This window comes from Oreochromis aureus, linkage group 7 (assembly GCF_013358895.1).
Source record: "Oreochromis aureus strain Israel breed Guangdong linkage group 7, ZZ_aureus, whole genome shotgun sequence".
In the NCBI taxonomy this organism is placed as follows: domain Eukaryota; kingdom Metazoa; phylum Chordata; class Actinopteri; order Cichliformes; family Cichlidae; genus Oreochromis; species Oreochromis aureus.
Genome location: NC_052948.1, coordinates 4,245,673 through 4,271,424, shown reverse-complemented (window position 1 = coordinate 4,271,424; position 25,752 = coordinate 4,245,673). Strand labels below are relative to the sequence as shown.

The 25,752-nt window shown below is 42.4% G+C and overlaps 1 protein-coding gene across 2 annotated transcripts; it reads left to right on the top strand.

Moving 5' to 3' along the window:
* The first annotated feature begins 1,639 nt into the window (after positions 1-1,639).
* Positions 1,640-24,728, top strand: mtss1la (MTSS I-BAR domain containing 2a). 2 transcript variants are annotated; one of them, XM_031729998.2, is made up of 15 exons: positions 1,640-2,244; positions 5,595-5,656; positions 5,761-5,834; positions 15,646-15,730; positions 15,930-16,021; positions 16,114-16,188; positions 18,095-18,252; positions 18,386-18,493; positions 18,914-19,011; positions 20,984-21,116; positions 21,771-21,845; positions 22,101-22,256; positions 22,593-22,769; positions 22,915-23,080; positions 23,361-24,728. In XM_031729998.2, the coding sequence occupies exons 1-15, from the start codon at positions 2,176-2,178 to the stop codon at positions 24,161-24,163; spliced, it is 2,331 nt and encodes a 776-aa protein (XP_031585858.1). In that variant the 5' UTR covers positions 1,640-2,175; the 3' UTR covers positions 24,164-24,728. The 2 variants fall into 2 exon arrangements, with proteins under 2 accessions (XP_031585858.1, XP_031585860.1); XM_031730000.2 differs by lacking the exon at positions 22,101-22,256.
* Positions 24,729-25,752: the final 1,024 nt, after the last annotated feature.

Sequence of the window (25,752 nt, the reverse complement as noted above, 5' to 3'; positions counted from 1 at the left end):
CATCAAATGGCAGCAAATCGATGCATTTTGGCATTTAGACATGGACAAGATGACCCGCTGAAGTTCAGACTGAGCATGAGAATGGAGAGGAAAGGTGATGTGATGGTTCATAGTTGTTGGTGCAAGACAGGCTAATCCGAGTACATCAGAAAATGATGTTCTACTTGGATTTTCCCATATAACCATCTCTAGGGGTTACAGAGAATGGGCCCAAAAGAGAAAATATCTAGTGAGCTGCAGTTATCTGGGTTAAAGTGCCTTGCTGATGTCAGAGGTCAAAGGAGAATGACCAGGCTGCTTCCAGCTAGGAAGGAAACAGTAACTCAACAAAGGTATGCAGAAAGCATGTCTAATTGCACAACCTTGAAGCAGATGCGCTACAGCAGCATTTGACCACACCTTACCATCCGTGTCAGCTAAGAACAATGAACTGAAATGTTTTCTGGTCAAATGAGAATTTGCTGTAAACAACATGAAATCACTGACCTTCTCAATCTGTTTCTAAATCTCTTACTAAAACCCATTTCTTCTCCCTGGCCTTTAACACACTGTGAAATGTTGACTATTTTAGTGCATTTATTTAGATCTTTATTGCATTTTTTAATTTTATGGCTAATGTTCTTCTCTTGTTTTATGTATTTACTTATTTCATTTGTATTTTATGTTTAATCTATGCATCATGTGCACCATATTTATTTTGTCTTCTATTTATTCTTCTGTACAACACTTTGGTCCATTGTTGTTGTTTTAATGTGCTTTACAAATAAAGCTGGTATGGCACGGTATCCATTCTACTTTGTTTCAGTAGACAGGATGGGTTCAGGCTGGTGGTCGTGTAATAGTGTAATTGTGTAATATTCTCTTGGCACACTCCGGGCCCTTTAGTAACCTACCTGAGCATTGCTGCTGATCCTGCCCATCCCTTTATAACCACAGTGTACAAATCTTCTGTTGGCTTCTTCCAACAGGATAACATGCCACGTCACAAAGATAAAATCAAACTGGTTTCTGGAATATGACAGTGAGTTCACTGTGCTGAAATTGCATCCACAGTCACCAGATCTCAATCCAATAAAGCACCTTTGGGATGTGCTGGAACAAGAGATTTGCGTCATGGACGCGCAATTGTCATATCTTTGCAACTTTTTTGAGCTAAAGTCTATATTTTGTTTTTATTATAGTTCAGTCTAAAACGTGCTTTCACACCTTTCCTCTAGTTTTAGTCAACTATAATAACATTGAGTTGCTCTGGTAAGCAAAAGTTGATGTGCTCCAACCAGCAGTCTTCTCAAGAAAACACGTAAAGTCAAAATAACTGTGGCTTGAATTAGCATTTGTTATGTCGATTCTAAAGGCTAATGCTTAATGAGGTGATAATGGCCCACATGTTACTGTTTCCTGAAATGGCTAAGCCCTACTGAGAGTGGCTTAACGATCATGAACAGACACGTGTGTGAATACACATCGAAACCCGAGGAAATCCTGCTTTGTGTTTGGCAATTGTTCGCTGAGAAGGCAGGGCTTCACTTTTGTTTGCGTGGGGGGTGGAAGGAGGAATGGGTGTTCCTCCTTGTCCCCTCCTCCTGTTAAGACAGAAAAAAACGCACTTGACCAGCCCCCTTTCCATTCCCATGGATCTTATTACGGGGGACTCCAGCTCCAAGACATCTGCTCCGCTATTAACAACGGAGCGCGTACCCGCGTCTGTTGCGGCTGATCCCGTCGTACCCCCTCCTCCTGCTCGTCCTCCACCTCCTCTTGCCCTCTTCCCCAGAGTAGTGCTCTCTCCGTTGTTTGTGTTTAAACGGTGATCATGAGAAGCCACCGTGCATGTGCCCTCCACGTTGCATAGTTGTAGTCCAACCTGGCAGAAGAGAGCGCCCCTGCTTCATCCCTCCTGTGCCACCGAAAGGCGAGTACCGGCGGCAGAGCGAGCAGGAGCACCCGGTGCCACCGAGCAGCACATTTCTTTTTGTCTGTGCGCTCCGCGGGCTGCTGGCTGTGGGCTGTGCGTCCTCGCATCCTCCTCGCTGCAGGCTACGTTGTTGTATGGCAGCACATCGAAGGACGGATGAAGAAAACAAAGGTCTACAGTCCGATGTTTGAAACAGCAACAGTGGAATATTTTGTCTGATACTTGTCTTTCCGCGAGCTTTTTTGTTTGTTTTTGACACCATGGAGTCGGTGGAAAAGGAGTGTGGAGCGCTGGGTGGATTATTCCAGGCCATTGTGAACGACATGAAGGTATCACACATAATTTAAAGTAGATAGGGAATTATGTGGCCTTTGTGATTGCACAGTGGCTGATCAGATGCATATTGTTTTTACTGCCTTTGTCTCTTTCACCGGGTCCTCCCCCACTTGAAACACCGCTGTAGGACAAACTGGGAGATGAAACATGTTTCCCTTTGTGTTGTCGTTATAATGTACTGCAGGTCAAACAGTGCTCATACTTTAGCAAGTGTGCCAGTGTAAGTGCATGGAAACATTTGCAGAAAAACATTTGTCTTTTAACACAAAACCACTATTTGTGGGTATATGGTCCACGGGTTAGATCCTGGCTTCATAATCAAAATAAAAAACATTCCTTTTTTGTTACAGTAAAACTATCAGGACTAAAGAAGAAGTTATACTACACAGTTAATAAAAGTCATACTACACATATGATGGGTGCCATTTAACCCTAAACAACTGTTCCTTCTTTATCCCAGCCTCAAGTGATTTCTGAATTAAGTGTCAGCTGTAAGAGGATGCTCTGGAAGAAAATAAGAGCTCCATAACCTCAGCTTCTGAACAGAAATAGACTTGAAATGCTATTCATTGTGCTTCCTGTTATTTGGACTGAAATATCTACATTTGCAACTTGGTATTTAATGCACATTTAATCTTTTAACAGTTGAACTGTGTGACCTTGCACTGTATTTGTATGAAGCAAGTGCTCTTTGTCTTTTAGTTAAAAACAATTTCTTAAGCCAGAATCACATGTATGTTATTGTGTGTGTATTGATTACATGTCAGCGTGTGTACTTTTGTGTGTTGGGGGAGGGGTCAAGTGAAGGAAGTTGAACCAGGGTGGTCTGCTGTTCATGACAACAGATGGAAAGTGTGAACGCATTCATTGGGCCTGGAGGCAGCACCCAGTCTTCTCATTGTCCGGGAAACCCATGATGCAGCAAAGTGGTTACAACAGCGAATAAGTCAAGCGTCAAGCACTTCTTTCAGTCCAGCAGATTTCTTATTGATTACTAGCTCACAGGATCATGGCGCCTCAGGACAGACTATTTATGGACCCCTCATTAGTCAGGTTCCAGTGAAATCAGCTCTCCACTATTGGCAGTGCTGGTTCGGTTTCATAAATTTCCTTTTTGTGTTGCAATCACGCCGGGGCCAGAGAGCGACAGGGGCTCACAGAAAGAGGCAGTCTGTGTATTGATAAGCAGCACAGATGAATGAGGCTGAATCCCTTAGTCAGCACAGTATCGATGTCCACTGCCCGAGACAGACATCTGACCTCATTCCTGCCATGCAAGCCAATCGGACCAGCTGTACCCCCAGGGAGCCATCCAATGGCACTGCTTTCCTAACTCTGAACAATGTTAGAATGTAGCTGCATGACATAGATGTAGTGCATTGAGCACTTCCACAGCCTCCTGTGTACTATGCTGTACTGCATAGAGAAAATGTGTGGATAATAGCTGCACCTGTTGGTTATGTAACTGTCTGATGAGGCAACAGGAAAAGAAATGAAAGAGTGGGAGGTGTTAGAACAGTAGGTACAGGATGAAATGAGAAAAAAATGTTCTGCAAGATTAGATCCCGAGTCAAGAATTACATCAGGAATTAGATTTGATCTGATGAGAGTGATGGGGAAAGTGATTTCAAGCCTCTTTGTGTGAAAAAGTAACCAAATGTCCTTGAGCAACACTTCCTACCAGGTCCAAGGATAATGCTTTTAACCTGAATGACGAGCTGTGGGAGGAAGAGGCTTTTATCCATCCTTTTCATCCCTGGATGTTGTTGGGTGTAAATGAACTTTAAAGGAAAAAAAAGTGTGCCCCGCTCCCAGCTGCACTGCACATAGCCCTCTTTACCCAGTTCTTTGCCCTCTACCCTCAGCTGTCTTGGCAGCGCATCCCTCCAGCCCCTCAGAGCCACAGAGCCCACAGGCTAATTAGACACCTGTTGAAGTCAAGTGGGAACAGCCAAGCCGGGAGGTTCATGACAAACAATTTTTTTAAAAAGAGGGAATGGCTCCTAAATCACTTTCCAAGGCAAAGACTTTATCTAAGGTAACCTGGGAGTTAAATCATGTCATTGCCAGAGTGGAGGTTATAAGTGATGCAGCACAAGACTCTTTTGTGATTGCATGCTAGCTATATATAATCAAGATGTGTAACCCCTTTTAGTGCCTCTCCATCAAAGAGTCACATAGAGGTTGTGCCCTTCCTCTTCTTACTCCAGGGCTCAAGGTCCCACTCTAATGGTTGGCTCTTATAGCTCATGGCAGCATGTGACGATCCTGGGCTAAATCTAATCCAGGTTTTTCAAAGGAAAGTCTTACTACCTGGCTTGCGTGCATAAATAGTAATGATATAAGGCCTTGTACACGGCACGTGCCTGCACACCAGACATGCAAATATCTATATACAAATCGAAAAGTACGTAGTTCTTTTGTCACCTGGGACAAATTATAGACTTTCAGTATGCACTGATATATTGTCTGGTATCTACCTCTTTGCAAAAGAGATTTATCAGTGTAGGTGGCCAATGTTGTACCCGCTGTATGAAACAAGTTTTAAACAAGTTAAATATTCAAATACACCGGGACAAAGAGCTGCAAGTTCAAGTTTTTGTTTTATCATGAAATTCATTTTTTTCAGGGCAAAACAAGGGAATCGATAATAATAAAGACGAAGCATAAAAAAAATGTTATATGCCAATTTTAAACATCACTGTGATTTCACAATCTGCCCTAGTATTATACACTGTAAATATAATACACTGCAAGTGTGCACAACAAAAATCACACTGGCCTTTTTAAAGACAAGTCAGAGCATGGACTTATAGAACATCCTTTTTCTAATCCCAGGGTAAGAAGCCAGCCTCTCCGTAGCTTTCTTCTTCTTTTTTTCTTTTTACTTCATTAATTATTATTAGCACTGTATATATATATATATATATATAACTGATATACACACACCAAAGGGGATAATGGAATAAGAAAAAAGATAAAGGAAAAAAAGAAAAACAGCTTTGAACAAGTCGAGAGTGATCTGCTAATCAGTGTAAATTAATTACTAGTTTGTAAAAATAAAACAAATATTTTTGGATTTATAACTGAGAAATTCTTTTCATAGATTCTGGAGGTATACACCCAAACATATACATTTATTTTTCTTATTTGGATTTCAACCTGGTATTTTTCACCAAAATTAAAGAGAAAATGCATTTTGTGTGACTAAATCTAACACTGAAGTTTTTATCCAGCTGTTTCTGTGAATCCTGCATGCCTGCTGTTTTTGTTGAAGCATGCGGACCTGAATGTCCTTGGTGAGATATTTATTTGGTTTAACACTTTTCCTTTCTCTTATCAGAGCTCTTACCCTGTGTGGGAAGACTTCAGTGCCAAGGCCACAAAGCTACACTCTCAGCTCAGGTGAGAAGCAGTTCCTGTGAACAGTGAACCTCAGTGAGAAAAATTCTTGTGCAGTGTTTACAGACTCTGTGCAGTGAGAGTGAAATGAACCAATGTACTTACAGGACCACAATTCTGGCAGCAGTGGCCTTTTTAGATGCCTTTCAGAAGGTGGCGGACATGGCGACCAATTCTAGAGGTAAGGGAAATTCACATGGTGTGGAGTCGAGCCTCTGTATGAACTGGTGGAAAAATAGTGTCATGATAACGATCAGCTTTGTTGAACAAATACGTTTGTTGTTTTAGTAGGGAGTTGTTAAAGAGTAGAAGCTAAGAGTGTTGGTAGACAAGCAGTTGGTAGGCTTTCAATAACAATGTTTTTCCCTTTCTAAGTCGTAAAGGTTACATAAACAAAATAAACAGACTTAGATTTTTCACATCCTTAAGTAAGTGTGTTGTCTCTCACGGCACCATTCTGTTCACTAAGATGACCCAAGTGGGGCCAGCTGTGAGCGAGGTTGGGTGGTGGAGGCTCAGAGAAATGAAAATCTAAGCTTATTGTTTCTTTGGTCTTAATGAGATCTGCTGATCTGCTTTGTCACCACGCTAGTGGCAGCAGACTGGCTGGCTGGAGAGGCCGCTGATTAACACAGATTCCTTTGGACTTGATCGTCAAGAGCAGTATGTAGGTCAGAAAAACCCTGCAAACCCCGACGAGGCTCTCGACACACTCGCAAAGGCAATCACGTAGACGCAGAAGCATACATGCACACACACATAAGCACACACTGATGCGCTGTATTCAAAGAGTGACAGCTGGTAGCTGGTCACCTGACCTTACAGGCCACATTCCAAGATGTTTTTCAAACTATTTGCACTGGCACCGCCCCTTATTGACCACTTACCTCTGGGAAAAATAACAGAGCAGCCTCAGTGTTCACTTATTATTGCCAGGTTTAATTCCTTGCATTTTACACCAACAGTTTATCGCTATTACAATACTAAAGGCTACTTTAAATGATTCCTGGTGTGAGTGCACATGAGCTTGGTAAGATGATGGAAGGTAGACTGGGGTCAGCCTGCTGGCTTCGGGTAGGCCATGGTAGGAATAAAGGGCAAGACTTCAAAGGAAAATTGCTGTAAAATGGGAAAACAGCAAAATGATTGATATTCCGGAGAGAGATGAGAAGATAGAGAAGGGCAACGAGAGTTTGCAGATAGCTGTATAAAATCTGTAAGTGTGTCACTCATACGCCCACTTCTGCTTCTGCTTCTCTCCCAGGCACATTAAGTTTAGGATTAGTGCCATCGTTCTCAGGACACAGACTGCATGGGTGATGAGAGACTAGCAATTAAAGAGGAATCGTGTACTTGGTTTAGACAGAAACGTATGAGATAATGTTTTTTCATACTAAAATCTAAAGTATATTAGTATTATTCTACTTTTATAATTTTCATTGGTGCTCAGTGGTGATTGATTGACAGGATTATTCTTCCATTTGACAAATTATCATGACCTATAAAACACTAGTATTTTCCCTTACATGCTGTTGTCAGTATAATCAAGGGAATAACAACAATGGTCACTGTTTCTTTACTTTTTCAATAATCTTTTGATTCTTTTCCATAATGAAACATCTGTGACAGATCTGTGGGCGTTTAACCAAGTGGTACAGTGCTACGTGGCTAAACCTGCAGTTCCCATCAGGCCTGTAGCAAATACAGTTACTTAAACAGAAAACAGAAAACAGAAAACTAAAACATCTTGTGCAGCTTTTATGTGCTTTTAGCAAGCATGCCATTTCACTTCTATTTCTCCTGTGTGATCTGTGTTAGTCTTTGCGTGCTCCAAACCAAACCCAGTAATTAATTAGCTAGGAGTAATGTCGATATTTACTGGCACTGGCTCTCAGTGCACAGGGGTAACCTTTAAAACTATTTAGGCAACATATTTAGGCAACTTTGCCCCTCTAGCAGCTGCATTCTCAATTTATTTAAGCTATACTGGCATCCAGATGTTCTCCGTTTTCCACATGGTTGTACTCTTGCTAACTCAAACTTATTTAGGACCATAAAGATAAAAAGAATTCTGAGATTAGATGGTCAGTATATAGTTTCATTTCTGTTTCTCTTGCTGTTTCTCTTCATTCTCTTTCTGTCTGTATCCTTCACATGTGTGTGTGTGTCTGTCTGCCTGCAGTGATGATGTTTGTCTCAGCGTCTGCACAGCCTTATAGGGCTGATTTGCACTATAGGGGGCAGGCCCTTGGCTATGAACTGCTGGCCCCAATCGCTGTTGCTCCGAGCTACGCTTGTGTTTGGGGACGAGCTTCAGCTGCTGGCACAGCTGGAGGTTTCATCGTGTTCCTCTTTTACCTCCTTTAATCTGACTTTGACACACTCCCCCATTTGCCCCTCTTACTTCCATACTCTCTCTTCAGACTGTAAACACTTCCCTGCCAAGAAAAGCAGCATTTCTTCTCACTGACAGCTTCTTGATAGTCCCAGGGAGAGAGGACAGTGACTGAAACGAATTTTATGAATTCTTGTCTTAACTGTTCTTCTGCACTTTTCTCAAAGGGTATCTTTTTAAGCATAATTGTATTATTTCGCCACTTTGCTCAACAAACCTTACTCAGCTCTCTGTTTGAATCGGTGTCTGCCACACTACTTCGGTGTGTGTCCATGTTCAGACTTCTTGCTTGTGTTGTCCATTTTTAGAGTTTATGGTAGCTGTCATGGTATTAGCATCTGTTTTCTATGAAGCAGCTGGAGGAGTTGGCTTCCAGGCGTTCTGGCACTGTGTCTAACAGCACTGTTTCTCTAAGCTGTGCTGATGGATCTATGTCTGAAGGCACGTCTGTCTCAGTGAACTCATAGCTTGCATCTGAGTTCAATAAAGGTTTTCAAGCCACAAAGTCTATATTAGATGGTATATGTGGAGAATTTGAGTTTTTTAAGGATATACGTTTCAACACCAAGCTTTCGTGCAGCTTAACCTTAGGCCGTGTAGCTCTTTGGATTCTTTTATTGTTCGATTGGCCAGTCTAATGGATTTTGGTGTGTCGTCTAGACCTTCTTTGTCGTTCATATTAAAATGTTATGTGAGGACATTTAAAAGGATCAGACTCGAGTTGAGAAAACTGGAGACTGTGTTACTTATTTAGCTGTTGCTTGGATGTATGATGTGTGTTTTAAACAAAAGTTGTTTTTTTCCAGTTTTTGATCGTAGTTGAGTTTGATAGACGTCAAAGAGACATGGGTAATGGTCCATGAAAGTATGACACCGTCTCCATATTTTGCAGAAAGTGAGTTGGCTGTAGTTGGGGGTTAGTTGACCTGGGTGGGGGTTGTGATTGGAGTGGGATTTCCACAGCTCTGGGTATCCAGGCTAGGCAGAGGCGTTTAGCTAATCCTCTTAGCCCCACTCTATAACACACAGACATAGACTGCCTTCTCTTCTCTTCCTGATCAGCCACCCCCAGCTTTAAAAATTTACACTGTGGGATCACCGGCCAGACAACCATACACTGCATGTTTTTATTAAGCACGGATGAACATTTCTCCTTTTACGAGTTCATCAAAGCCAGCAGCGTCCATACTCCATTACACGTACACCCATGGAAATAACGCTTCTGTCGCTCACTGCAAGTCCTCTCTGTTTGGCTCTGTGTCTTTTCTTTCTTACTCACTCAGTCCATACTCTGTGGAGGTATGCTAGTAGATCAGTGTGTCAGCGAAGCACTAATCTGCTTGGCCGCTGTACTTCTCTGGGTTGGCAGATGGGACGGATATCCCTACCCGCCATCTGGACAGCCTGGCATGGACGAGATGTGGCCGTGGCCTAGTGCAGAGCGAGATCAGGGGATTAATGTATTCCGTGCTATCCCAACAGTGCAGCTATTTTTGCAGACATGTCAAATAATAAGTGTACCCATCAGACCAAAACTGACATGCATCAAGATTTTTATTCCATGTACAAGCCTGAAACAAGCCCGTTCTGCATTCTGTGTACCAGAACCAAGAGGTTAGAATCTGCAGCTCACAGTTAATTAGCTTATAGATTTCAAGTGATTTAGATTGGACCTACATGTTCAGTCATTCACATAGATAAATACAGTAGCTGGTAAATTACAAACTGTTGAGCCATTCTGCTAATTGCATGCAAGGTTCTTTGGTTATTTCACGACCTTCAACCACAAGGTCACGCTAAGTATCGACAAGAGCCTCTCATTTCCCCCTCAGCTTCCTACCTTGTTCGTCGGACAATTTCCAGCAGAGTTCTTCATGAGTCACTACAGAGTTTATGGGCTTAAACTCAATGCGGTCATCCTGCAGATGAATGTTTTCCAGCTATTGTAATAACTACATCCACAGAGTAAAGGGTGAAGCGGGTGCAGCAATAATGTGAGAAACAGATGAAAAGGGGAAATAAAAACAAGAGAGAAAACAAATCTTTGGGTTCAGCGTAGCTTTAATTCTGAGGTCGAATACCAAACTAAGAAGACAAACACGAGGGGAACACTCTGTTCGGCTACATCCTGAACATGAACTCCGCTTTGGAAGGGAGCTGGAGAGGAGTGGGAAAATGCGTGAGAGAGGCTGCTGGAGGAATGCAAGAGAGGAGATTAAAAGGAATACAATTTCAAAGAAATGAAAATGCAGAATGACAGATCAGATCACATGATCGCTATTATTGGTCCATTAAACACATCGGTCAAGATTGAAGTGGTCCAAAAATTACTGGGTGATGTGTTGTGAACACGTTTACACCATCAAGACGTTCACAAAGCTAACATAATGAACCCCAATGATTTAGATGGATATCTAATTTACTGTTACGCTAAACTGTTATTCTATTCAAGCTTTTATATTTGACATGTAGGTTCTGATGGTCAGTGCAGAGCAGAGTGGCTAATATAATAAACTGCTGCTCAAGATAACTTCAGGCTCAGAGACTCAGATGGAGGTAGAATTTATAAAAGCAGCAGCAGAAGGACCAGCAGTATTGTCTGCATTGTTTGCAGGACTGTTTGCAAATGAGCAGAGTAGCATTTACATAGGTGGGGCAAAAGACCGGACAGACTCGGGTCAGCTAAGATAAAGAAAATTGCCAAGCCTGTAAAACAGGAGCGCTTGAGTCGTCTGATTGAACTGCTGCAGATTTGTTGAAAGAGTGCTGCTTAGTAAATTTGTCAAACTTTTCCTATCATTTGCTATCATGGCTTATTTGTGCTTGCATAAAGGGACATCACATCCATCTTCTTCAGCTTTAAACATCCCTGTCTGGCATGAGACAAACACAGCCATTTGTGGATTGCTTCCCTTTGCTGTACTTTTTCTTGTTTTCTCTCCCTGTGTCCTTTTCTCCATCTCTAATGAAAAGCACATCTGGACAAGGGGTGGTGATTATTTTTAGAAACATTTATGCCCCTGAACAGGAAGCTCGTCCAGCAGAGGAATATCACTTCCTCCTCCTCCTCCTCTTTTAAAGTCTTGTTCTAATGCACACCAGAACATGTTTACGCCACATCAGGAAACACTGGGGTCTGTCTGAGAGGTGAAACTTGCTGTGCGTGCTGTCTGGACAGGCAACAATGGGATGAGTGTGCGCTCGACTGTGTGTGAGAGACTAAAACAATTGGTCCCGGGGCTGTTTCCTCTGCCTTTTAGTTGTATTGTACTAATAAAAAGCATTCCACGTATAAGGAAGTGACACAAAGGCTCGGAATGACGTTTTGATTTTTGCTGCAGACATACAACACACTGTGTTAATCCTAAAACATCTGGATCTGTACCCAGGATTTGCTGTTATGTTTTTTCCCTCTTCTAACTGTGAATGCAGTGGACAAATAACATCTTTATTATTGAATAAACTCACATTTTAAATGAGAAAGGTTTGAGAAAAACAGATACTACATGTGTGTCTATCATCCAATATTTAAGCAACATAAATTACACAGATCTGTAGCTTTCTTGCTGCAGGCGTACAGTACGCTACTCTCGATTCATAATCCATGCAGATACAGCTGTTTTATCTGCCACTCTTACCTCCTTCACAACTTATGGCTCCCTCACCAGCATATGCAATAGATGCTGCTTTATTTATAATACAGACAGCTCCTACTGTGCTGCACCGAAAGAGCTCAAGCTGTGCTTTGAAGCAATCTCTTGACGATGTGAATGTTTGATGTTTAATCAGGTTATGATTTCAGAAATCTCAGTTTCATGTTTGCTCAACTACCAACTAAAGAAGACAAGTGAAGCTGTCAAAATCAAAGCAGGTCCTCATTTTCTTCTTCAAAGATATATATATATATAAAGTGTTCTAGTGGAGATGACTACACAAATTACAGAAATATTTTGACAGTAATGCAAACATTACATTTTATTTCTCGGCTTTTTGTGGACGATGTCGTCCTGTCAGGGCCTGTTGCACCTGCCACACTATAGCACTTCCGTTGCCTTCTGACAGGCCAAACCCGCCCGGCACCTCCGCCGTGTGTGCCCTCTTTCATCCTCCCCCCTCCTCCCGTCTCACCCCACACTGCCTTTCATCCATCAGTGGCCTTCTCTGTGTCCCTGCCAGTTCACACTCTGCCTCACTTAAAAGGGGTGAGGGAGGGTAAAAGCAGGAGGTTTAACTGTCTCCGAGAGGCACAGCCAGCTCAGTGGCCAAGGTGCCAATGCAAAGAATAATAGTTGTCTCACGGATGATGGAATTTCCCTGCCTTGGCAGTGGCTGTTTGAGAGTCTAGAAAAAATTCCACATAAACGTGTTTTATTGACACAAAAGGCAGAAATCAAGATAGAGAAGAAGTGAGCTGCGTTCAGCTCGAAAGCCGGCGTCAACGCATCCAGCCTTAATTCTAGCAGAATAACATTCAGGCTCGCTTGTCTGAGCGCTAATGAAATCTGAGCTGAACGCCAGGGTTTAGATGGTGAATAAGACAGATATTTAAGTTTAGCTCCCATGTTGAAGACATCATGGAGTTAGGCCTGTGGCAGTTTAGCCTCTGGCTCCCGACTCCTGGCAGGAGAACTCTCTATAAAGCAGGCCTATTAAAATGCTCCTCCTTCCCCAAGGAATCAGGGGAGTTAATCAGAACCAGAGCTCTGGATGGAACCACTCAGTAAACGCTTAGACTACTCTGTGCTGGTCTCAGATACTGGAGCTTAAAGCCACCAATGGGGGCATGACCTTCCCACCAACAGCCCCATGTTCTTTTCAACATACGCAGCAGATCTCGAGGCAGGTTATATTTATGCTCAGCCTGTATATTAAACCAGGCGCCGCGAGCTTCAGATGCACACACGGCAGCGCTTCTGTAATGAACCACAGATTTGTCCACTGCTCCCAGTTGTTTGCTCCAAGCCGTAAGATATATGGTTCTGTTGCATAACAGTTTTCCCCCGTAGTGGTCTGTGTTTTGCTTCATTCATGCACGTGTGGCTGTCTGCTATGAGGTCGGCCCAGATCCTAAAGCCACAGGGGTCTGCTCAATAATCACTTTTCCAGTTCTTGCACACATCAGCTACCATGTTGATACAACGTCAGGTATTGATATATCTATATCAAAGAACCATGATATGACTTAAAAATTAAAACAGTGGTTTAGTTTGGTAATCATCATTTTTGTGCTGGTTGAGTTTTTAGGTTTTTTAAATGAGTGAGTTGGTTTTTGTTAGATTTTTTAACAGGAAAGGTTAAATTAATCGAACAGAAGAGTTGAAAGAGAATGGAAGTTCTTCCTTCGTCTTACTCTGTGTATATATTTTGTTGAAATATTATTTTGAGGGTGGATGAATCAGTTTTACTGAAGGTCATTCTTTTCTCGCTACATAAACTGTTATGGACCACATGCTGAAAACGCTGAATCTGGACTGTGGGGGTAGTTTAGTGAAGTTTAAATATCACAAATCTCAAAATGAACAGGGGAAGAAAAAGGATGAAACAACAGGAGGAAGCTGTTACTTTGCTGTAACAAAACAAATTTCCCACCTGTGGGACTAATAAAGGTCATCTTATCTTATCTTATCTTATCTTAACACATAGAGGTATTCAGCTGTGAAGGAAAATAGAAAGAAGGACAGAAGTCTAAGTGTTGCATAATAATTGTCTTTCGAGTCAGGCTTAAGTTTGTATATATTTGTCACATGCCTGAGAGCCTTTGCAGGGGGGCTACGGGAGTGAATCACCATGTCACTATCCATCCGGTCAAGGCCAGAGGCCAGCAAGGCTCTTGGACATGGTCAGGAAGCCTCTGAACCTCCCCAGGATGTAGCTGTCAGCTGATCCCCTTTTGGGAAGGGAAGAAGGAGGGGAGGAGACAGGAGGGAAGAAGTGGGGAGCAGGAGGGAAATTGGCAGGTGTGAATGGGACGGGAGTGGGGGGCTGGAAGTTCACTCCAGCTGATAGTGACATTGGGACGGTCTGTTTTAGATACCAGGGCCCACATTACTCTGCCTCCTTCATCTATCGCCCAGTCTTCTTCCATCTGGGAAGTCATATGCAGCTGTGGGTGCTTTCTGTAATGGCTTTAGCAGGAGAAAGGCAAAATCAGTGCATGTGTGTGCGTGTGTGCACCACTTGCATGTCTGAATTTCTCATAGGTTATTGTGAACTGGTGTAAACAGAGTTTCTTACCTGACTGAATCCTCTACATAGGTTGGACACTCCACTTTCTCCCTATATCAAGAGCACAGCGTATAGATTCCACGTCTTTTCTAAATCACTTCCTGCTGATGTTTAATATCTCTGTGTGTTACAGCTGGATGACCTTTCACCTCTCCTCTCACTCAGAAGAGCAATGCATACAGGGCCCAGATCTGTTGCTGAGTTTCTTTGAACTACTACAGCAGTTAGTGAAGTTGACAGCCAAATGTTGGAGTGAGCTGGTCTTTGCCTGACAGTTTGACATGTTATCAGCAGGAGACAGTAACCTAGTTTCTTTATGTGATGTCTGGAAAAGAGCACAGATCTCACTGGACAACAATCTGGAGCATTTCTTACACAGAGTCTCATTTTAGGCCAGTTATATTAATCGTGCCTTTCATTTTCTCTTTCCTTCAGGCTTTGTAGTGAAGGTTAGAGCTGGTTGCTCCCTAACTCTGCCTGCCCTGCATGAATGGTGTTTAGGAAACAGAGAGAACAGGAAAGGCAGAGCAGACAGGGAAGAATAGAGGGATATCCCCTTACATGGTTCCCTCCTTTTTCCTCCAGGATGAAAGGGGTGAGAACTTCGGAAAGGGTGTGGGGGTTGGTAAAATACACCACCTGTCCATACGTTCACACAAACAAACCTCCGCACATACGCTCCAGCAATCATTCATGAACACACACACACATGCCTCAGCTCTGAGGTCTGTCTGCTATAAGAGGTGTCTTCTCTCTTTCCTTGTGTGCGTCTGTGTCTGTGCGTGTGTGTGTTTGTGGTGAGAGACCCTGAGATTAGCCTTATGTGGCCCAGATTACAACAGGATCAGTGCTGCCATATATTACACTGGCCTATGAACCATCAGTGACACAGTGGACCAGCCTGAGCTTTGGGGGCTTAAAACCTTATTTAATTACACTTCAGCAGAGAGGAAAAGTACAGTAACAAATTCACACAAGCCGTTATTTACTCTGTGTGGGGAGATTAACACGCGGCGACCTTAAAGTGTCAACAGGAAAAATACGTGTTTTGTCAGGAGGGAAGAAGATAGCTCAGGGTTTTATTTTACGGGCACTGTGGAACGTTTGCTTCCCCCAAACAAATGTGACATTTGCAGGTCAACATATGTCCATCTAGTGGCTGCAACTAAAAATGCCTCTCCAGCTGAAAGAGGGAGGAATAAAACTTGATGAGTCCATTTGACAGGAGAGAATCAGGCCTTTCAAAACACTCCATACCTGTTAGTGCCCTCTTATAGAAAATCATTTTTTCTGGGTCTTCTAGGTCTAAATTTCTGTTGCTGAGCTCTGGTATCGTAGATGACATTTATATTTTTCATATTGTGTTTACAAGGTGCTACCAGGGACATTGGCTCAGCTCTGACAAGGATGTGTATGCGGCACCGTAGCATTGAGGCAAAATTACGCCACTTCACCAAGTAAGTGTCACTTTTGTTTTTATTTGCTCCACTGCAATTTTCTCTCTTCGCCTGTCCTGAGGGGATTATTATGTTCTCCATCCCCATCCTATTTATGGTGACCTTTCTCTTATTTTGTTACTCTTTACTATGCTGTGGAAATAAACCTATTTGTTATACCCTTCATTCTCTTGAATATTGTCTCTTCTTGTTGCTGCAGTGCTCTTATGGAAGGTCTGGTAACGCCGCTCCAGGACAGGATAGAGGAATGGAAGAAGACGGCTAACCAGCTGGACAAAGACCATGCCAAAGGTGAATAACTACAACAATATAAAAGACATTAATTGCACAATATGTATTGTATGGAAATTTATACTTATTTTGTCTTCACATGCTTGCCAAAGAATACAAGAGATCTCGTCAGGAAATCAAAAGAAAGTCACTTGATACCATAAAACTCCAGAAAAAAGCAAGAAAAGGTTAGTAAAACTCTCATGATATATTAATTAGTATTGTAGGGATTATATTAATGAAGTCTGACCGGTTGCTGCACTAGCAGTGAAATAGCACCATCTAGAGGGTAGATTGTGAAAGGATAAGTCTCTCAAGTCAAAATGCTTGGCACAATTTCAGAGGCTCCTTTCCAACTTTGGATAGTTTACCCTATAAATCAAAGAAATTAACTTCTTTCCTGGCTGTGCTTGCATTATCCCCCGCTGCTGGCTGTAATTAAGCTCCTATTTTCATACAGTATTTTAATATAGCAGTGGTACGGGCTAGTCATAAACATGCATTGTGCCCTGATTTAAAACAGCTAACGCTGCCTGTTCTTCTTTCTTTCCTCTCCTCCCTCCCTCTAACTGAAACCCTCCTCAATTTCTTTTGTCTGGCGTTTATCCCTGGCTGTAGAGCTTCTAGGTATGTTTGCTGCTACAGATAAGAACTTCACATATTGGTTTCAAGGCTTAAACCCATCTTTACGTAAACCTGCCAGTCAAAAATAAAAAACACCACCTGTCTTAACATTTGTGGTTCAAAGATGGAATAGTTCCCATTTATTATTTACAAATCGATTTAACACCAGCGTCTGCTACTAAGGTGAAAAATTTAGAGGGGACATGAATATTTCTTAAGCAGGGAATAAAATAGTGCAAAAACCCCCAAATCCAGATATTTTCCAGATATGGAGTGTAAGCTAATGCATAACTCTGTAATAGTTGACAAACAAGCTAAAAAGTGCAACAGTGATGACATCAGCCTGTCTCTACGGCCCATCTGCAGACAGTTACATTGATTCCACAGTCTCATGTTGAAAAATGATTAAATACTAAAATTACCTACATGGGAAACAAACAAGCACAGCAGACACATGTTGTGCAGGTAGATCTGAAAGTAGGTCAGATATTTAGCAGGTCAGGTAAAGAATTCAGTCAAGCAGCACCTTTTAAAGAATATGTCATACATGGCATCGCAGTAAAAGTTGCTATCCTTTCCTGATTTGAGAATTTTCCTAAATCACTCCTTAGATGAGGCTTGCTGTTGGAAGTATTCTCAGCATCTTTGTGAATACAGCTTCTGTTGCAAGGATCTATAAATCACGTCCTTTTGGGACTCAATTAATTAGTGCCTTATTAAATACAGGTGCGCTGAAAGTGTAGCTCATCAAGCTGAACGCATTAAAGATATGGACAGCTGTACGAATAATCTACAGCGCTCTGCTTGTTAGTGTTTTTCATCAAGGCGATTGCCAGCATAGAGTGATACTAATTTAGATCTGCTCACACCCTTTTAGTTCATTATATTTTGTAAGTAGAACAGTATTTTCTACGTGCTAAAACTCAGCACACTGTACAGTGTTCAAAATGACTGGCAGTGTATGTATACATCATGCAATCACAGCAAATTGTGTGTCCTCCTAGTACTCGTTTCCATCATCATCTCATCCCTCTTTCGTTGCTGAGACTTCCTGTATCTATCATAAAGTATCACTGTGGCATGCAGTATTGAATGACCTTCCATACAGTAGTGTTTTTCCAATCTCATCCATTTCAGGGTCTGCAAATCATCTCCAGCTGCACTGATTGATGACATGTTTCAGTGTCCTCTCATTCCTGTGGTCATTATCCATTCTGGTGTAATGTTTTTCAGTGTGTTGACCTTTAGTACACAGCAGCTTATCATTATTTGTTTTAATCATCTCTCATCTTTTACTCTCTTCCTCCCCCTCCTGCACTGCGGACACTTCCTGTCACTTTCGTAACCTCCCGTCCAAATCTTAATCTGTTTTCATTCCTTCTCCTCTCTTTCTTTATTTACTCAACTCCCCTCACCTCTGTCCTTCCTGCCTTTTTGTGTCTCTGCACCCTTTTCCGTCGCCTTGCGCAGGCCGCGGTAATCTGCGCCCCCAGCTGGACAGCGCCATGCAGGATGTCAGCGATTTGTACCTGCTGATGGAGGAAACGGAGAAGCAGGCAGTGCGCAGAGCTCTCCTGGAGGAGAGGGGACGCTACTGTTCATTCATCAACTTGCTTCAGCCTGTGGTGGTAAAGAACATTAAGCCTTTTTAGTATGGAAGCTTGTGCGTGTAAAGAACACCGACATACACTGTGAAATATCTTTGCTGTGTCTTGTTGATGTGGTAGCGGTTTAATTTGATCAATACTGTTTTCCCTGCAGAATATAGAGATTGCCATGCTGGGAGAAATAACACATTTACAAGCCATTGTTGATGACCTCACTTTGCTGACTGAAGACCCGCACAAGCTGCCACCAGCTAGTGAGCAGGTAACAGGAGTGTAATACTACAAATTCTTCCAGTGCCGCTGACATGCTTATTTCCTCACAGTGGTGGCAAGTTATTTGAAGCAGAATTTAATTTGCCTTGCTGGATTTCAGTCCAAAGGTTAAAAATGTCTATGTTTCTTATTGTGAGCAGAGAGATTTTGATATTTTTTGTAATCCAAAGGCTAAAATAAGCAACTTGTTGTTTCATAGCTCAGTCCACCTGCTATAAATACCCACTAGAGTAACAAATAGTTATCAGTTCACACCTGGAAAGGGTGCTTGAGCTGCAATTAACTCAATTTTAATTAACCTTTTCCACTCAGCAGCTTGTGGATTTATCTTGTTGGTTCTCATCTTTTTTCCCATATTTGAAAAGAGACTTGTTTATGTCTAAATCCCCATTTGGTTGTGTTCCTGCAGGTGATCCGGGACCTAAAAGGTTCTGATTATAGCTGGTCCTACCAGACCCCTCCTTCTTCCCCCAGTAGCGCAGGTTCCAGGAAGAGCAGTATGTGCAGGTATATTATTCAAACACACACCACTTGTTGCACGTTGCAGTCTTTTGTATGAAAGAGCCACATCCAGACATCCAGAATTAGATAAAAGGTGTCCTCTGTTTTGAGTTACAAATCGCGCTGTTTGTGGTTTTCCCTTTTCCATTTAAGTGGTTAGAAAATTGCAGGATGACGTTGACGTCTCCTCTTTTAAAATGAACAACCCAGATTCTATGAATATGTAATAAATCTCCAAGCCATAATTTTCAAATCATGTTTGCAAGTACATGCTTTACATTCTTGTTTTAGATGAGCTCAGGAAAACTTTTTAAATTTGAAAACAGCCTTCCAGTGTCAAACTCAAAGAGCCTGTGTATGAAACCTGCATAATACCGTACTGTGAAGGTCAAACATCCAGGATTATTTGGAAGAGGCGCAGTATTATATAAGGTTTTGGTTGTACTTTAGATTGTAATATATTTCATAAACTTTTTAAAAAATATATATTTTCAGCCGACTTAATAACATATTAATAAAGACTACTATAAACACATGAATATACCTGTGACATGTCTTCTTCACTACACAGCCTGATTAGCAGTGACAGTCGACATACAGCGCTATCTCGCAAGCTCCTCAGCTCTTGCTCCTGGCATATATTTGTAGTTCTCAAGCTTCTTACAGCGAGATTAGGTCTAAAGCTGTCAAATATCACCAGCTGACAGCCGTGAGCCTACACAAGAGCCAAAATCCACATATTCATCTGACTTAAGGTGATAGCTCAAAAGTTTCTCTACAAATGTGGCATTCTAGGTCAAACACATTTTAATGTTAAGCAGAAGGAATATCATACCTTCTCACTTTTATTTAGTGCTACAGCTCTGAGCAGAACCTCCCTGACACTTGTTCCAATTAACGCCATATCCTATTCTTAGTATGCTACAGGTATTCCCAGTTTATCCACTGACTCAGTGTGCGACTGGCTAATTTTAAAACAGATGCAAGTTAAGTTAGTGAAGCCTTGCACCACCAGAATGTAAGCTTTTTCTGAAACAGTCTGACTTCTATACATGAACTCTTTTCCCCTTTGATTTTATTATTTTACCACTAACCCTTGAAGCTCTTTTCTGCACTGAGCGGTTTCTGTCATATTTCAGGCCTGACTATAGAGAGGAATGACTGGGTGTGCATCAGAAATTAGTGAGGGTGGTCTCTGCCTATGCAGCTACCCTTGAGAAAAAAACAAGTCCTTACTGATATATACTGAGGTATCGAAAGGGGACTGGGGAAGTAATCAGATGCCACTTTTATAGGGTAATAAGTTAAGCACCACACATTGCCACACATTAAAATGAGAGATTATGATCAGGAGACAAAGGTTTTAATAGGAAACAATAAAAACAAGCTTACTTATTAAAAACTCAAAGGAGAGAAAAAGGACTACTTAAGACTAGGCTCTAGTTTTAAATGATTTATTGTATTTAATTTGCCATATTTATTTTGGCAATCCTCCTTAAACTTCATCCAAGAGAATGAAGATTAACGAGAAATGTTAATGTCGGATGGAATCCAGAGGGAGACGGGAAGAAGGAGGTGTGGGAGGGGAGTACAGGAGGGGAGGTGAGAAGTGCGAGTTGCACATTTCAAAATGCGTGGGTGACAAAGAGAAGCGGCGCAGAGTGAAAATGACAGAGCAGCAGACAGAAAGCACAAAGACAGCTGTTAATGCTCAGAAAGGAAGAAAAATCAAAGAAAATGATAACTTTTTAATGCTCTTTGATGCGCCAGAATTAGAAGAATGGAATCATTTAGATTTCTCACACAACACAGCCTTCATGATCACAGCTTTTGTGATTAATTTTTCACAAACCTTTTATTCTTTTTACTATTTTCTGTGTAATTTTCAAAACCATAAATGTGATAATATTATTCCTAATCCTGATTAGAATGCATACTAAATGCTGAATTTTCCACTGATGCGATTTCCTGTCAACAGTCTCCTCCAGATGCCCTCCTCAGGAGCCCATCGGCTGAGCAGCGTTTCCTCCCATGACTCGGGCTTTGTCTCCCAAGATGCCAACACCCATTCAAAGCCTCCATCACCCATGCCCTCTGATATCACAAGCCAGGTAGCGGTCTCAGCTATGATATTTATTTTTTTTTTCCTTTTATGAGGAGGGAAAAGGTTTTTTTTGTTGCAGCAAAATCAGGAATAAAGCAGACTTGTTATCTCCAGAGATTCCTCTGGCAGTAAAACATCAGGACAGGAGGACACGGCAACAACACCACTTTCTTGTCAACGCAGATCTACAATAATTCTCTCTTTTTAACCACAATCACACTCCGTCTGCTGTATCCGAATTGAAAACCATAGAATTTTTCCATGTTTTTGTATTTCAGACATGAAGCCACCATAAGAGTTTGAGGTCTTTTTTTGCAATAGATCTGTATCAGTTGCAAATGTTGAATTTTTATCCCACTGGACTGATAAAGTCGTTCAGACTCTCACAGTCTGAACAGATTGCAGTGTACAGAACACACTCAGCAACACACCAACTGATGCAATGTTCTTTTTCTGAATAAATGATCTTACATGCTACTTTATTTTCAATCTAGGCTATAGAATATAGATCCCCTCAGAGAGAAAAAAAATCCCTCCTTCTAAAGCTCATCAACACTCTTCTCCAGCTCTCACCATCTTCCTATGCATCTCTCACATCTAACTTTTTCTCCCCATTTCCTCTCCATCTCCACTGTTCTTTACTCCATCTTTCCTTTCCCAGAAATCAACAAGCTCAGCCTCCTCTGAGGCTTCAGAAACCTGCCAGTCTGTCAGTGAGTGCAACTCTCCTACAGCGGTTAGTACTGCATGCATCTCTTACCAGCGTACTTGCTTTGCTGGACGTGTGCACACACACACACACACACACACACACACACACACAAACTAGCAGATGTATGCACTTGCATGCTGATGTGCTGTGCATTTCAATCATTTTTATCTATAGCTTAAAGAGCCCCGTGGGCCTTTAATGACAGCCGCTGTAAGGTATAACGTGGACTACTCGCCGATGTTGAGCACTCTTACTCAGACCTGTCTGTCCATTCCGCAGTTTGGCTCATGCTCATCCTTCGGCACCTTCCGCCCTGCTTTCTCACACACTGGCACCATCAGGCCTCTATCTGTCATACTTCCTGCGTCCCCCACATTTAACCACTCCCCTGGATCCAACACTCCCTCACCCACATCAAAGGTTCCTAGCTGGAAGGTTTGTTTTCATTTGCAAATTTTGCTTTGGGTTCTTTCTTTTGAGACGTTGTTGCTTCTTTGCTTCTTGTGTTTTGTTGCCTTCACAGATTTCGCATTCCGTAGAATAACCTCACAATCATTGTTTTGCTGTTGCTCATCAAGCTCAGTTTTCCAATGTTTCCACAAAAAAGATGAGCTAAACTGCACGCCCTGCTGTGTTCTATTCATATCTACCATGCATCTAACCAGTTTATAAGCCAAATCAACAGCTTCCGTGTTTAACTGCACAACTTCCAGTGAAACACTGGAGATGCACAGTTGGAAGACGGTCTCATTATTCAGTCTGCTGTTGCAGGACTGGGCCAAATCGAGTTCCTGCGAACCGTCGTTGGCCAGCACCCCACAGCGTAGGAGGGAGTCTGTGGATAAGATGAGAGAACTGGAGGCTCCGCCCAGTCCACAGGGGTATTCTGGAATGCAAGCTGATGAGCCACACAGAGTGAGAAGTGGCCCAGGAACCATTGCAGCCAAGGTAAAAAAGTCCTTAGGGAGTGAAAAAATAAATGCCAGTATATCAATTTGTGTGCTGTAGGGATTGCAGTGTGATGAAAATGTAAATGTGTCCTAATCTTTATGTATTTCCTGCCTGTTTGTATCTCTGTATATGTGTGCTTAAGCATGGCGAGCCCCTCTCTCCAGCAGCCAGTACTCTAGCCATGGTTCTAACCAGGGGCTTGAGCATGGAGCAGCAAAAGAGCAGCAGAGACTCTCTGCAGTACTCCAGTGGCTATAGCACCCAGACCAACACCCCCTCCTGCTCCGAGGACACCATACCCAGTCAAGGTAACAGTCATCCCTGAAGAGCCACACACTCCTGCCTGATTAAACACACGATATCCACATACAGCACACTATTCATGAATTTAACTGTTGTGTTTCAATCATTGCACGTGTGTGATTTGAATAGTGCAGTACGCGTTGCCTTAAACTCCAGTTTGATTACTGTGAATTGTTACTTAATGAAGCACCTGCTAATTAACCCTTTAAAACAACTGCTCTATGAACTATTGAATATTCAGTGTGGGGAAAAAAATGGATTCTCATGACTTGCTGTGATTTCTAGGTTCTGATTATGAGTGCTACTCTCTTAATGGAGATGCTGACAGTGAAGGGCAGGTGGACTTTGACAAATCCTCCACCATCCCTCGCCATAGTAACATTGCACAGAGCTACCGCCGCATGATCCAAACTAAGAGACCTGCAAGTACAGCGGGTCTGCCTGCAGGTAAGACTGTTCAGGGAACTCCAAATGGCGCTGGAGGAAGCGGCGCTGGAGCTATTGCTTCAGGGACAGCCACTATACGCCGGACGCCATCCTCCAAGACTGGCGTGAGACGCACGCCATCTACATCTGGCCCCATTCCCATCCGGCCTCCCATCGTGCCAGTGAAAACCCCAACAGTGCCAAACTCCCCGGGTTACACTAGCCCGTCTCATCACTCTGCAGGCAGTGAGGAGTTTCTGTATGGCGATGACCTATCTGCTAGTGACAATATGAGGGCTCCTCCAAAGCAGATGAGCCTCCCTGACACATCTTGGGGCTGTGGAAGAGGGGCGGACAGGACTGTTTACGAACAGCAGGCCCTCGGCATGGCTGTTCAAAGTGTTGAAGAGGACCCTATGCTCGCTGCCAACCGCCACAGCCTGGTGGAGAAGATAGGAGAGCTGGCAGCCAGCGCCCACGCCCTCGGTGAGGGTCAGTTCCCCTTCCCTAGCTCACTGTCAGGGGATCCCGCTCAGTTTGCGCCTCAGGGGGCGTCCTCTGTCAGCCAGGAGGACGTAGATATGCTGGTATCTATACGCCGGGGGGTGAAGCTCCGCAAGACAGTAACAGACGACAGGTCTGCTCCTAGGATCCTTCGGTAGCGAGGGAGGATAAATTGAAGCTCTGTATTGAAATACACTGGCGCTCATGTAATACGTGAAATAAGGCACAAGTAATAAAGAGGATATAATGTGGTAAATGAAGGCCAGACAGAGTAATGAGAGATCATGGACAATGTCAAGTCATTTAACGTTATGTATGAAGTGCATACATGCAAAGTAATCCATATTTTTTGGTTTTTATTTTTGTTTTGTTTTGGTGGCTGTGCTTTCTTCTCCCTGTGTGACAACCAGTTTCAGCCCAGTCCCTTTTAAACCCAGTCATCGAATGCTCTGTGTCTCGGTTCTTGGTTTATGTTTATTATTACATTGTACATTTCTTAATTAACACATCCCTAGCCCATGGAGAACGACGGGTGCAGTGCTCTGTGAGCCTGTCTGTATGTCGTGTCATTGTTACTGTACTGTGCCCTGTTGCTGTTCTGCTTGATGAGCTGAGCAGCAGCTGTGTAAGTCATGTAAAAATAGAAGCATTATGGCAGTTTTTTTTATTGCTGTACTGTACTGTCAATATATTCTGCAATTAAACTGGCTTTTTACTGTTAAATGACTTGATTGTTTTGTGCCAGAAAAAATATTTTAATATCGTAAAGGACGGCAATTTATCGAACAACTTAAATTAGCTGCTGTGTACATGCAGCTCATGTGTAAGTGGTGTCAGCTATTTCCCCAAGCATTTTGAAGTTTGTTGCTTCATTGCTTTCTCCACTTTTTAACGGGTTTCATTTTATTACAAGTATATCTCCTCAGGATCTTACTTTAGTTTAGATTCTAATCCAGTCAGTGGTTTTTTTTTTAATTTGTACAGTTTATAGTGGTGATATGTAGTTTCTTACCCCTCAGCTCAGTTTGAACTTTTGAAGTGTCTGTCAGGATTTTTCTTACTAATTTTACACTTGCTTTGCTTACAGTCGTTGAGTGCAGGACTGTTGACCACATTGCAGCACTCTAAAAACACAGATGGGGGCGCCTTAGGCCCTTCACTGTGACTGAGCAAACTGTAGCTTCGAAATGAACAGTAATGGGGGATGTCAGTTGACATTACTGCCTCATTGAAGATGTGCAGAAGGCTGAAAAGATGGATAGTTGGAGGGATATAGAACAAACAACAAAGAAAAGGACGATTTACGGCATCCAAGACGAAAAGCATCCATATTCGTACCTGGGTATGCTAGCATACGGATTTATTTTAATGTTAACAAAAACCAAAAATGTCAAACTGTGCTTTTCAGCTACTCACGAGTGGAAACATACTCACACTAGCCATTTAGATAGACAGTCAACTTGAAGCTAACACACATATAGAATGTAAAAACCTGTACATATTCATTGCAGCCAGGGTTTTGTTTTTTAGCCTGCATGTTGTAAAACAGTGCTGAAATTTATGTTCTAGCAGCTGCAGAAAGTCTCTCTCATTATTTATTAAATGATAGTTCCTGCTGGAAAACAGCTCCTAAACTAACTTTATAACGTTTCTTCCCCCTGGACAACAGGGATGATGAACCGCAGGGCCTCTGCCTGGGTAAGGGGCCTGTTTTGGAAGGTAATATCGTGTGATGTATGGGTACAAT